This window comes from Lactuca sativa, chromosome 6 (assembly GCF_002870075.4).
Source record: "Lactuca sativa cultivar Salinas chromosome 6, Lsat_Salinas_v11, whole genome shotgun sequence".
Classification (NCBI taxonomy): domain Eukaryota; kingdom Viridiplantae; phylum Streptophyta; class Magnoliopsida; order Asterales; family Asteraceae; genus Lactuca; species Lactuca sativa.
In genome coordinates, this window is record NC_056628.2 from 78,967,803 (window position 1) to 78,982,343 (window position 14,541).

Here is a 14,541-nt window from a genome sequence, read left to right on the forward strand (position 1 = left end):
GATTTCAAACACTCATTCAACTGTTGGGCTATGGGAGATTAGTCCATGGGTCACTCTCACATTGCTTACAAATTGATCCTTATCATCCTTCTTGTTTTTATAAACTTATAGCTGAAGGATGCCTCCTCGCAAGTCTCCCAGAAATAGGAATAACCGTGTACCTCCACCGCCTCCACCACCTGCAGTCATCGATACTGCAGCCCTGAATGCTGCCGTAGCTACAGCAGTGGCAACTGCCATGGCTCAGTATCACTCGTCTGATGCTAGCAGAGGTGGAACCCCTATGGAATCTATCCCAGTTGAAATCCCTGTGCGCTCGAGGGAGTGCTCTTACAAGGATTTTACAAACTGCAAGCCGAAGCCTTTCTATGGCACCGGCGGAGTCATTGCTCTCTCGCAATGGTTCGAGAAGACGGAATCAGTCTTCGAAATCTGTTCGTGCCCTGCAGCATTCAAAGTGAAATATGCCGCATGCACCTTTGAGGATAAAGCCCTAACGTGGTGGAACGGCCACGTCAAAGCCCTAACTCTCGTCGTGGCTAACGACATGGGCTGGGCAACGTTGAAGGACCTCATGACGGAGGAATATTGCCCTAGGGGCGAAGTCCAGAAGCTGGAACATGAACTCTGGAATCTGACAATGAAGGGCACCAACGTGATCACTTACACTGCCCGTTTTAGTGAACTGGTGGCCCTATGCCCCAACATGGTTCCCACTGAAGGGAAAAAGATTGAGCGGTATATATGGGGGCTAGTGTCTCCGTACCAGGGGAACGTCTTAGCATCCAACCCTGCTACCTTCGACAGTGCCAAGCGATTGGCACAAAGACTTATTGACCATGGAGTCAAGACCCCTGCATCTACAACCACTCTAGCCATCCCAGAACCCTCTAAACCCGCTGGCAACAAGTGGAAGCTTTGGGATGAGAAGAAGAAGCAGCGTGCTTCAAAGAAACAGCAAATCGTAGCAGTACATGCTGCGGTAGCCCCTACTGCTGTTACTGCTCCGGGGAAACAGTATTCTGGAAGTTTGCCGAAGTGCAATAAATGCAACTTCCACCACAACGGCGCCTGCCGTGAAATGCAGTGTACTAACTGCCACAGGAAAGGACACACCGTCCGATTCTGTAGGTTCCCGGCGCAACCGATCTCCCAAGTTCCTGGCTCTGGCGTGAGCCCAACTTGCTATGGATGTGGCGAAACAGGCCACTTTAAAAGGGACTGCCCTAAGGCGAGGAATACTGGAGGAGCAGGGAGGGTACTAGCAATAGGCCACGGGGAAGCAGTTGCTGACCCGACAGTGGTGACTGGTACGTTCCTCCTTGATAACTCCTATGCATGCATTCTGTTCGATAGTGGAGCGGAGCGAAGCTTCGTAAACCACAAATTTGCTCGCATGCTTAAACAACAACCACACGCACTTAATGAACAATTCACAGTAGAAATGGCCAATGGGAAAACTGAAAGTACTAATAGCATATACTTAGGTTGTCTTCTAACCTTAGATAACCATTCATTCCCAATTGACCTTATGCCGGTCTCGATAAAAAGTTTCGACGTTATTATCGGCATGGATTGGTTAAGTCTTCATCGCGTCGACATCATGTGCTACGAGAAAGCAGTCCGACTAAACCTCCGTCTAACGAAACTCTTATAGTCTACGGCGACAAACCTGGTGCGAGTCTTCGCATAATATCTAGTATTCAAGCACAGAAATATCTGCGCAAAGAATACCACGCATTTCTTGCTCACGTCGTCGACACGAACCTAGAAACGAAAGAACTGAAGAACCTCCCAGTAGTGAGCGACTTTCCTGACATTTTCCCAGAAGAACTACCCGGGTTACCTCCGCAACGACAAGTCGAGTTCATAATAGACTTAGTCCCAGGAGCTACCCCAGTAGCCAAGTCGCCCTACCGTTTAGCACCAGCCGAGATGCAAGAACTCTCTGGCCAACTTAACGAACTGCTCAGCAAGGGCTTTATAAGACCAAGTTTCTCACCTTGGGGAGCTCCGGTCTTGTTCGTTAAGAAGAAAGACAGATCATTCCGTATGTGTATTGACTACAGAGAACTCAACATATTGACGATCAAAAATCGTTACCCTCTGCCACGCATAGATGATCTATTCGACCAACTGCAAGGGGCGAGCTATTTTTCCAAAATTGATCTGAGATCCGGATATCACCAGTTACGAGTGCTCGAAGAGGATGTGCCGAAGACAGCCTTCCGAACTCGTTATGGACACTACGAGTTCGTGGTGATGCCATTCGGATTGACCAATGCGCCCGCAGTCTTCATGGATCTGATGAATAGAGTATGCCGACCTTACTTAGATCAGTTCGTCATCGTTTTCATTGACGACATCCTGATCTACTCCCGAAGTAAGAAAGAGCATGGTGATCATCTGCGACAAGTTCTAGAGACGTTACGAAGAGAGAAACTATATGTGAAGTTCTCAAAATGTGAATTTTGGATCCGAAGAGTCGAATTCTTAGGACACGTGGTTAGCGAAGAAGGAATCCACGTGGACCCATCCAAAATAAAAGCCATTGAGAACTGGTCAGCACCAAAGACTCCTACAGAAATTCGCCAATTTCTAGGTCTCGCTGGCTACTACCGCAGGTTCATTCAGAACTTCTCCCGAATAGCGAAGCCTCTTACGACCCTGACCCAGAAAGGCGTGGCCTTTGACTGGGAAGAGAAGCAAGAAAGAGCGTTCCAAACGCTCAAACGAGCCTTGTGCACCGCACCAATACTATCCCTTCCGGAAGGAATAGAAGACTTTGTAGTCTATTGCGATGCATCCAATCAAGGACTCGGATGTGTTCTGATGCAGCGAGGTAAGGTCATCGCCTACGCCTCGAGACAGTTGAAGACACATGAGGTTAACTACACGACCCACGATCTTGAACTAGGAGCAGTAGTGTTTGCTCTGAAGATCTGGAGACATTACCTGTATGGAACGAAGAGCACTATCTTTACCGACCACAAGAGTTTACAACACATTTTCGATCAGAAGGAGCTCAACATGAGACAACGACGGTGGGTCGAACTACTCAGTGACTACGAATGCGATATTCGTTATCATCCGGGTAAAGCCAACGTAGTAGCAGACGCCCTAAGTCGGAAAGAATATTCTGGTCGCAAAGTCAAGTCATTATCAATAACCATCCATTCACACTTGACTGAGCAAATTCAGGCGGCGCAACTTGAGGCCATGAAACCTGAAAATGTGTCGAGTGAAGCCCTTAGGGGAATGGACAAGAACTTCGAAGCCAAGGGTGACGGAGCTTTATATTTCATGAACCGGATCTGGACACCGAAACACGGTGGTTTCCGAGACTTGGTCATGACCGAGGCGCACAACACTCGGTATTCCGTCCACCCAGGTTCAAATAAGATGTATCTGGATCTGAAAAAGCTATACTGGTGGCCTAATATGAAAGCAGAGATTGCTACCTTCGTAAGTAAATGCCTTACTTGCGCAAAGGTTAAGGTCGAGTACCAGAAGCCCTCTGGTTTACTGCAACAACCAGAGATCCCGGAATGGAAGTGGGAGCGGATCACTATGGATTTCATAACCAAGTTGCCCAAGACAACGGGTGAACTTGACACCATATGGGTCATCGTTGATAGATTGACCAAGTCTGCACACTTCCTACCTATCAAAGAGACCGACAAGATGGAGAAACTTACAAGAACATACATTAGGGAAATTGTACGGTTGCATGGTGTACCTATTTCCATTATCTCCGATAGAGATAGTAGGTTCAGTTCAAGATTTTGGCAATCCCTACAACGTTCCCTGGGAACAAGGCTAGACATGAGCACAGCCTACCATCCACAGACCGACGGACAGAGTGAGAGAACCATTCAAACCTTGGAAGACATGTTGCGAGCCTGTGTGATTGATTTTGGGAAGGCATGGGATACTCATTTACCCCTTGTCGAATTTTCCTATAATAACAGTTATCACACGAGCATCAAGGCTGCTCCATTCGAAGCTCTCTACGGCCGCAAGTGCAGATCCCCTCTGTGCTGGGCTGAGGTTGGTGATACCCAATTAGCAAGAGGGCAAGCTTCCGACAGTACTCTCACTGGTCCAGAAATCATTCGGGAAACGACAGAGAAAATCGTTCAAATCCGTGAACGATTGAAAGCCTCTAGAGACCGACAGAAGAGCTACGCCGATAAACGAAGAAAACCTTTGGAATTTCAGGTGGGAGACCGAGTCCTTCTCAAAGTCTCACCCTGGAAAGGCTTAATACGCTTCGGCAAGCGTGGGAAGCTTAATCCGAGGTACATAGGGCCTTTTGAGATTCTTGCCAGAGTCGGCCCCGTAGCTTACAAACTTGATCTACCCGACACACTTCGCAACGTACATTCTACATTCCACGTATCTAACTTGAAAAAGTGTCTGTCAGACGAGACTCTCGTAATCCCACTCGACGAGATCGAGATCAACGAGAGCCTCAACTTCGTGGAAGAACCTGTAGAGATCATGGACCGTGAGGTCAAGCAGACGAAACAAAGCCGTATCCCTATCGTGAAGGTTCGCTGGAACGCTAAGCGAGGACCATAATTCACTTGGGAACGCGAGGATCAGATGAAGTTGAAACACCCTCATCTTTTCGCTTAATTGTTTGTAACTTTTATTTGCTTAAATTCTAATTTCGGGACAAAATTCCCTCTAACAGGGGGATGATGTGACAACCTGAAATTTCCAATTGTATGAACCTCATCTATTCAATAGAAGCTAGTGCAGTTTCTGTGATTTTCAAGCTTTTCCGAACAAGTTTGTGTACATTAGGGTTATGTTTTAGATGATATCAGGAGAGTGGATACTCCTGGTTTTGTGAAACTTGGGCATTTCAAGTTTCATACTGTTACAGTCCAACATCAGGAATGAAAATATTTTCTGCCAAAATATTCTAGGACTATAAATAGTTTTCTGAATTAAATTAATTCATTATTCACAATTCCAAATAGAGAAAAGCCATATTCTCTCTGACGGATCTTCGGGTTTTCATCCCAGATTGTGAGTCTACTTTTCTATATGTGTTTCAATACTTGTTTAATGCATATTAGCAACAATAACATGTTTAGATTACAAGATCCGGGAGTTTACCGCCCAAGATCATTCTCGGGGAGTAAACTCCAAAATGGAACATTATGGCTTCCTAGTCCCAATTCCTTGTTAGAAGACTTGTTTAGGAGATAGGCTATGACATTTATGGATCAAAAAGCAACCAAGAAACATAAGTTCTAGGAGTTTACGGCCAAGGAACTCCCTTGGGCCGTAAACCCCTTTTCAAGGGCTTAAATGCCCTAAAACTTTCCCCAAATGCTTAAGGACTTTAACTACTAGTACTTGTGCTTGTTTAGAACACCAAAAGCTCATCAAAATCACAAGTTAGTTGGAGTTTACGGCCAAGAACCCTTCTTGGGCCGTAAACCCCTTTTTGAGGGACAAAAATCATTCCAAGCTACCCTTAAGCCTTTAGACAATTTACCTTGCACCTTTGGGACTAGAATGGAGAGTAGAACACATAGAAATCACTCCTTGAAAGGAGTTTATGGCCAAGGAACATGACTTGGTCCGTAAACTCCAAGTGAAGGCACCAAAGTGTGCCTCTTGTCCCCATTAGCCTTAGATAAAATCATGGATGCCATTCTTGATGTCTAAGTGCCTCAAATCAATTAATTTCCTAGAGTTTACGGCCGTAAACTCTAAGGTGAAGGACCTTAGGCCGTAAACTCCCTTATGGAGTGTTCTAGAGCCTTAAAACTACTTCATGCATTATTCCAATAAAGATAGAAGTGTTCTAGATGCAAGATCACCACAAAACACCCAAAAACACCCAAAAACACCATTTGAGGAGTTCACGGCCATAAACCTATGAGTTTACGGCCGTAAACTCCAAGGTGTGGGGTTTGTTGGATGGTGAACTCCTATACAAGGCTATTTGATGTTTCAAACCCTTTTGCATTGTCCCGTAGCAACTTAGATGCAACCATTTGAACCCTATACACTCACAAAAGTGTTTAAATGTTTTCTAAGTGTCTTAACTTATTTATTTAAGTTATTATATGTCTAATTAGTTATATATATGTTTATTATATGATAACTAGGCTCGTGCGTGTAAACCAGTCTCCGTTTGTCACCTAGCACGGTAGCCGACACTGCAATACAGACAACTCACCACAAGTGAGTTCATACCCCTTGAATCAACCTTTGAAATGATTTTAAGTGTTTTAAATACTTTATGGGGGGGAATACAAGTCAAATACTTATAAGTTATTGCTTCAATCACATGTGATTGCATTTAATCACATGTGATTAATAACTAGGAAAACAACTATTTTTACCACTGTTCAAACTGTTTATCAAAATGCCTTACTTTGAAATGTTTTACAAACTGTTTTACTATCCAAACTTACTTATAGACTGTGATTTAAACAAATGCTTCTTATACTTAAACTGTTTTATTAACTTATGCCTTCAAATTGTTTTATAGATCGACATCAAGTCGATCTCCTCTTGATATCATATTTACGCTTCAAATGTTTTATAAAAACTTACTTATGTTTTATATATTCAATTGCATGCCCATATATGTAAAGATGTATAAATAATGTTTAAAGGACTTAGGAAGGCCATCCACCCTATTTCCTTTTCGCGCCTTGAGATGTGGTCTGGTGGGATTTCGGGTGACCATCCGAAGGTCATTTCAATATTACTTATATATCATATATATACATATAGACATAAAAGTACTTCCATATTCATACTCGTCAGTAGATCATTAGCTGGTTACCATCGGGGTAACGCAGGACAATACATATACAGATATACTAGAAACAATACATATACAGATATACTAGAAACAATACATATACAGATATACGAGAAACAATACATATACAGATATACGAGAAACAATACATATACAGATATACGAGAAACAATACATATACATAAATACGTAATAATTGTGATCCACTGTATCGGGCATGCCTTAAATGTCATGGCCCGAGTTGTAGCTAGAATTCTCTTGGAGGGAGAGCGTGAGTTTGCGTATAGATCTATACTGGATTGACTATCCTACACCTTGCTGCTAGCTACAGCCGGACCTGCAGGTCTGCGGGTGCCAAACGTCATTTCTTTTATTACGACCATTCATTATGTCGTTGTTACCAGTCGATAGCATGGTGCAATTTATCACATTATGCCTTAATATAAATCCGGTTTAAGGTAGTAGTATTTAGTACAACAGTAGTCTTAATATACAAAGCTACAGTACTACAATGATTTACCCATTACATATTTTAGTGATAACCTCACTTAAGCATTAGTGTACAAACTATATTTTTAACAAATGATAGTTATATTTGGGTAATCACACACTTTTACAACGGAAAAGTTCACAAAACAGCCTAGCCTTGGTAGAAGGTTACTTTTATAGAAAATATAGGATTTTCTAAGTGATTCAAACTTTTACAAACACTTTCAAACATTTACTCACATTTTTACAAACTTATACATTGAGACAGGTTCAAACGTTTTTACAAGAAACATTGACACTAAAATACTTATGAACTCACCAGCTTTATGCTGATAAACTCTTTCAAAATAACTTGTATTCTCAGGTCATCAGTAGACAGGTACCGAGGCCAGCTTTTGAGAAGATGGAGTGCATTCAAGACTCATCTCATATTATTTTGTGTTTCATTTTTTTTGGTGTCTATAGCTGTACAGAACACACTTGTATTAAAATTATATATTTAATGCAATGGATGATGTTGTTTGCTTATTTACATTTACTGTGTTGTGATACTATACATGACGTCCTCCGCCCCAGAACGTTTCCGCCGTTCTTGGTTTTGGGGTGTGACACCTAGTAAATATGTCAGCAAAATGAAGATCTATCTTCATATACACGACCATGGTATCGATTAGGAGAGAAACGGTAAAAGAAGAAAGGGGAAGAAGATAACGATGGGTGTGTAACACCCCGTTCCTAAGAGTACCTAATTGTGAGTCCTCTGGATTTAAGAGGAATGATATTTTGGTCATCTTGTGGGAAAAGTAAAAAAGGAGGGGCAAGTATGAAATTTGGGGACTCGCCGAGTACGCCCAGCGTAAGCTGGGATTACGCCCAGCGTAAGGCGTATATGGACGCGGATGCAAGGCTGAGTACGCCCAGCGTACTAGAGGTACGCCCAACGTACTCTCAGAGTTCTAAAACCCTAAATTTAGGGTCAGCCACTATATAAGGAACATGTTGGTGCATACTCTAGCCTCCATAAGCTCTCCCTTAACCTCGGAAACCTTAGAAACCCGTATTCCCTCCATTGTTGGGTGTGTTTGGCCTTGGAAAGCTCATTTTGGCAAAAGAAAAGCTAGAAGAAGAAAGGAGAAGTTGTCAAAGAAGGAAAGGAACGATTGGAGCTTGTAGATCTGAAGAGATATCATCCTTTGGAGCTTATTTGAGGTATAAAGCTTCTTGCTTGCCATTTATTTTGCATAGATCTAAAGTGTTGTGAAGTTTTAGAATCTTTCTTGTCCCAAAAGTCCTCATCTTGTTGCATGTTTCGAGTTGGTCAAGATTATCTGTCCTTTTAGACCTTAGGAGAGGTCTTGAGTGAGAAAAATGAGGTCCCAAGGGCTGAGGTTGTTCTATGTGTGAGATAAGTGGGTATTAATGGATTAAGACCTTGGATTAAGAGCTTTATGGACGTCCCAAATGATAAAGTTTGAGACTTTATGAATCTTAGGCATATTTGGCCTAGGGATCTGAAGTTTGGGCTTAAGAGCTTAAGCCATTAAGAAGTTATAAGGACTTAATGAGTAGCGAAGTTACGCCCTGCGTAACATGTGAGTACGCCCCGCGTAGCGAGTCAGTGCCCCGATCCCCTGTTGCGAATCAGCGTGTACGCCCAGCGTACCAAGGAGGGTACGCCCAACGTACCAAGGAGGGTACGCCCAACGTACTCCCTCTGTTGGGTTTTCATTTTGGGCCTTAGGGTTTGGGCTGTTATTTGGGCTGCTGGATTTTGGGCCGTGACTGGATATTATGGTTAGAGTATTTTGGGCCCATTGGTTGTTAAGGATCATGAGTTTAGGCCCATTCGGTGAGGTGGGCCCAATTTAGTAAATTGGGCCAATAATGGGCTTTGTTTTGGACTTCTGGACTTTGGGCCATTGATGGGCTTGGGAGCTTACCTAGTGTTGGGCCAGATTGAGTTAGGGGTAAAATGGTCAATTTACCCTTAGAAGAGTATTGTGCTTGGCCTAATGTTTATTTGTGCTATGTTGGCTAGTTCGGGATTTTCGGTGAGTCGGTGATTCGAGAATCTGCTTCTTCAGTTCAGAGTTTCGGCAGTGCGAGGTGAGTTATCCTCACTATATCGACAGGGTCTAAGGCACCAAGGTCGGCCCTTTATCGGATTGAGATCCGGGTATTTGTTGTTATGTTATTGCTTTGATATGTTTGCATCCTGGTAGCTAGGATGGTATATGTTAGAGACCTGGTTAAGGTCAGTTCCCTGATATGTAGGGTGATGCTATGCTAGTGACCGGTTAGGTCGGTATCCTGGTTAGGATGATGATATGTTATGTGATCTGTTTGATCGGCTTGTTGACTATGAATGCTTATATGATCGTATGTTTATGTGCACATGGTTGTTTGGACTGGAGTTGGGTTGAGGCGGGTCCTGCTTTGTGCTGTAGGCCAAGATACCTAGGGCGGACCGGTTGTCCCGAAGGCCCAGCGAGTGGTCCGGATAGGATGTAGGCCCCAAGAGGGCGGACCAGACGTGTCGAGGCTTGGAGAGTGGACCGGGCCGACTGAAGGCCCGGTGCGGGCGGACCAGTCATACTGTAGACTCTGAGACTGGACTAGGTGGATTGAAGGTCCGGTGCGGGCGGACCAATCACACTGCAGACTCGATATATATGGCTAGATTCGGAGGGTGGACCAGGTGGACTGTTGGCCGGTGCGGCGGACCAGTCTCACAGTAGACCCGAAGTGCATGACTGTTCTGTGTTCTGTTATGTTATGTATACTATGTATGATATGGGCCGGAAGGCACTATGATTTGGACCGGAAGGTCGTAGCCTGGAAAGGCGTATGTGTGGTTGGTATTTTGGGGATATCTTACTAAGCTTTCGGGCTTACAGTTGTGGTTTAATGTTTTTCAGGTTCTTCAGGAGACCGTGGCAAGGCGAAGACGTGATCGTACCGCTCCTCATGTTTATGTTGCGATGTGATTCTGGGAATACTTTAAATGAATTGTATTGAAAACATTTTTGTAATAATTTAATGAAATCGGGTTGTTTTTGAAAAAATTAAATTGGTTGGAATTTTTCGGTCGTTACAGGGTGAATGACTTATTTACAAAAGGGTTAACTAGGTCAAAACCTCATTTATTGATGTGACAATGAATCTTTCGACGTGTCAATAATTAACATGAGGTGTGTTAAAAAAAATGCTGAGTAGGATGGGATTAATCGGCTTACCCCTTCTTTTTCTATAGAATGGCTTGAAGAGTTGGTAAAACTACATTTTGTTCCTCTTAAATGCCAAAAAAAACAAAAGGGACCATTTAAACCAAATCATGAAACTTCATAGGGCTACATTGACATTTATCCTTAGAAATTAAGTTGAGTAAATATAATATTTTGATGTTTAAGAATGACATATATGAAATTCCCTATATTTCTAAAATCGAATGGCAAAATTGGAATTCGATTAGTTAAATAGCCTAACAAGAAGAGTGGTTGGTCCCATTGACGTTGCGGGGGTCCTCGATAAAAGTGACCATAATCTTGCCTTCAAATTATTATTTTCCTAAAATACGCCGCTTATTGTACAAGAATGCCTTACCGAAAGCATCGCCCAATCACATTCTGTATACAACTTGACATTGCAGGAATCACAAAAATATCCCCAAGACCCCATCACCACATACCCCTGAATCTTATTCTTGGGTTACATTCGGAATTACTTTTATGACCTCGTGTGATCAAGAAGTCCGATTCAAGCAAAGGGGTCAACTTTGCTTCACACACCTCATTTTATATTTATAATTTATAAGGCGCTTCATTATTATATTTGTTAAAATCACATTTTCTTTTTTGGAAAATAATTTAGATTTGATAATTATAAAATTGTATAAAGTACATAACAATTTTGACTATTTATTGGATATGAATCATATGATATGGTCTATATAATATAACCAGATCTAATGTTTTATTTTCTTGTTTTAATAAAGTTTATAGGATTTCTACCGGATAAAAATATTTGAAAAAAACATATTAAAATGTCATGTCTTTAGTATGTAAATAACATTTTGAAGTTATGGACGTTTTCGACAAAACTAGTTGGAAGCCGGAAGTTGATAATTGATAACTGGAAGTTGAAAGTTGTATTTTTATTTGTATATAAGTGTTTGGAAATAGTAACTTTAATATTTTAAAAAATATTAAAATACATAAATGAACTTATCTAAAAGCACACCATTGATTTAAAAAAGGGATAACTAAGTTAATTTGCAAAATTATAAAATAGCTTTTTGTTAAATGATACTTAAACCTTTTGGATTTTGTAACTTTTTGTTTGGTCAAATGTTAGAAAGCTTTTACTTCCGAATAATTTTTATTTATTTTTTTTATTTTTATAAAAACTAAAAGTTAGAAACTTTCAAAAACTATATGCCGAACATGTCTTATTTATATAAAATCATAATATTTTGACTATTAATATTTTTATTATTTATCAACTATAAACATGTAAACCATGTAAACAGACAAAAACGAGAATTAGGTCAATATTTTGATTTGGATTTTAAAAACAACAATTTAGCTCTTATATGAAAATGGAAAACAATCAAGGGAAAAACCGTAAATAAAAAGGTAGTGGTAGTTTCGCAAATATATAGAAAACAAGGTACAAATATGAATACTCTGAAGTAAAGCACATCACAATTCACAGGTGAGTGGAGGGTTTATCGATGGTATAAATACTAGGGTTGTTCCACTATTGCTCATTTGCTAACCATCTGAATCTCTTTCTGATATCCGATCGCCTTTTTCTCTCCCCTTTTTTTGATTTTCATCAAATCTAATCAAAATGGGAGAGGAGAAACCAAAGCTAATCGGTGGTGTGTGGCCGACCGTTAAGCCGTTTATCAATGGCGGAGCATCTGGTATGCTTGCTACCTGTGTCATCCAACCCATCGATATGATCAAGGTATGTGTAGATAGGATAAAATCTGGATTTTATGTTCTTAAAATGATTAGGGCTTAAATGTTCTTTAGATCTCGTTCTTTATGTAGGGTGCGGATCCTCGTAACTTTGGTTACTGGATACTTTAAATTTAGAAATTTGTAGGTATCAGATCTTATATTAGGTTTTCATATCTCGTGCTAGATGCATAGTAATTTTGATTTCTGAGCGAAGGAATTATCATTTTAGTAATCGGAACTACCGAGTTTTTGCGTTTTGGACGATATGCGTAAATGCTTTTCATCATGGATCGGATGTTTTAAGACGATTTGCTTCAACGATTTGATCGGAATCATTTTATAGTTACTGTGTAGCATGTTGACCTGATTTCTTGTCTCCCGTTGAATCAATCAAATCTTCTTATAACCATTTATTTGATCTGAACTGTATACTATGCTTGATCTAATTTCATTGACATGATTTGCTATTTACAGGTGAGAATCCAATTGGGTCAAGGATCTGCTGGCGATGTGACAAAGACTATGTTGAAGAATGAGGGAGTCGGTGCCTTCTATAAGGTTTGTCCTCTTCGTTGTCTCTGTTGATCTGATAATTTCAAATGATCTAAATCTCAAATTGTAAGGTTTATCTTACTCTGATTCTTCATAACTCCTTCCCTAATTCTCATTTCTTTATCATACCTCAGTACTATATTCATCATTCATCATTCTTCATTTACTGATCTGGGTAGCAAATTGTTTTCAACAGGGTCTTTCTGCTGGATTACTTAGACAAGCTACATACACAACAGCCAGACTTGGTACATTCAGGTACACCATTAGTGCTTCATCAACCCCAAAAACACAGATTTATTGTTTTTGGTTGTTTATGTGATTCTTTAATCACTTAACAGGATTCTAACAAACAAGGCACTTGAAGCCAACGATGGAAAGCCACTACCTTTATATCAAAAAGCTCTCTGTGGACTGACAGCTGGCGCAATCGGAGCCTGTGTAGGAAGCCCTGCTGACCTGGCACTCATCCGTATGCAAGCTGATGCCACACTACCCTTAGCCCAACGTCGTAACTACACAAACGCATTCCATGCTCTCTACAGAATCACTGCAGATGAAGGAGTTTTAGCTCTCTGGAAAGGTGCGGGTCCCACTGTAGTTAGGGCAATGGCATTGAACATGGGCATGCTTGCTTCCTATGATCAAAGTGTTGAGTTCTTCAAAGACAATCTTGGCTTTGGTGAAGCTGCTACAATTGTAGGTAAGATCAAATCATAAAACCACAAAACCATAAAACCATAAAAGTATAAAACTATAAAAATATGAAAACAGAAGTTTATGATTTTGGGAATGATTTCAGGGGCGAGTTCTATATCTGGGTTCTTTGCTGCTGCGTGTAGTTTACCCTTTGACTTTGTGAAAACACAAATACAGAAGATGCAACCTGATGCTACAGGGAAATACCCGTATACAGGATCTCTAGATTGTGCCATGAAAACACTCAAAGCTGGAGGACCTTTCAGATTCTACACAGGGTTTCCAGTATACTGTGTTAGGATTGCGCCACATGTCATGGTTTGTATTTGTACTCGTTTCTTTCTCATTTTTATAACTGAAAAGTCAAAGGGTGTTTTTTTTTATTATATGTGTGTGTGTGTTTCTGATTGGTGGATTTGTGGGGTGACAGATGACGTGGATTTTCTTGAACCAAATTCAGAAGCTGGAGAAGAAGGCTGGATTATAATTTTTTTTAATTTAGTGGGAAGATTATGAGGAAATAATACGACTTTGGCTTTTCTGTGTTGTACTGGTTGCGGATTTTTGGTTGCTTACACCTTCAAGTGAGTTTATACTTTTTTGGAATGAATGAAAGCTTAGAATTGTTGTAATGACATTTGAATTGAAGTACAATTGTTTTAGGGTTGTAGGGGATTTGATTAATCTGGGGTTAGCAAGAATCCAGTTTCTGGGTCAAAACTCAAAAATCAAAATGTTGTTTTGAGCAAATAAAAAACATGTACTTGAGAATTTTGGATTGGGTTCGAGTTTTTTGCTTGATTAATTCTCAATTTGAGATTTATTATGTGGTTGTGTTATCATATGCTGTTTTTGATTCTTGTGTCGATAAAACATGTTTTAAGGCGCAAGAAATATGAGGTCATTATAATGTTGAGATTCTGCATGCATTAATTAACTGAAGTCATGAGTATAATGAATCTGACATCAAATGTATTTTATAGTAAGTTTTTAAATGTTTATTTATGTTAATCATCATGTTATGTTACGTTGATC

General features: G+C 40.7%; 1 protein-coding gene across 1 annotated transcript; it reads left to right on the forward strand.

The window, feature by feature from the left end:
* Positions 1-12,038: 12,038 nt before the first annotated feature.
* Positions 12,039-14,332, forward strand: LOC111903329 (mitochondrial dicarboxylate/tricarboxylate transporter DTC). The gene is made up of 6 exons (XM_023899103.3): positions 12,039-12,259; positions 12,730-12,813; positions 13,004-13,065; positions 13,149-13,510; positions 13,610-13,824; positions 13,937-14,332. Exons 1-6 carry the CDS (start codon positions 12,140-12,142, stop codon positions 13,991-13,993), a joined length of 900 nt encoding a protein of 299 aa, XP_023754871.1. The 5' UTR covers positions 12,039-12,139; the 3' UTR covers positions 13,994-14,332.
* Positions 14,333-14,541: the final 209 nt, after the last annotated feature.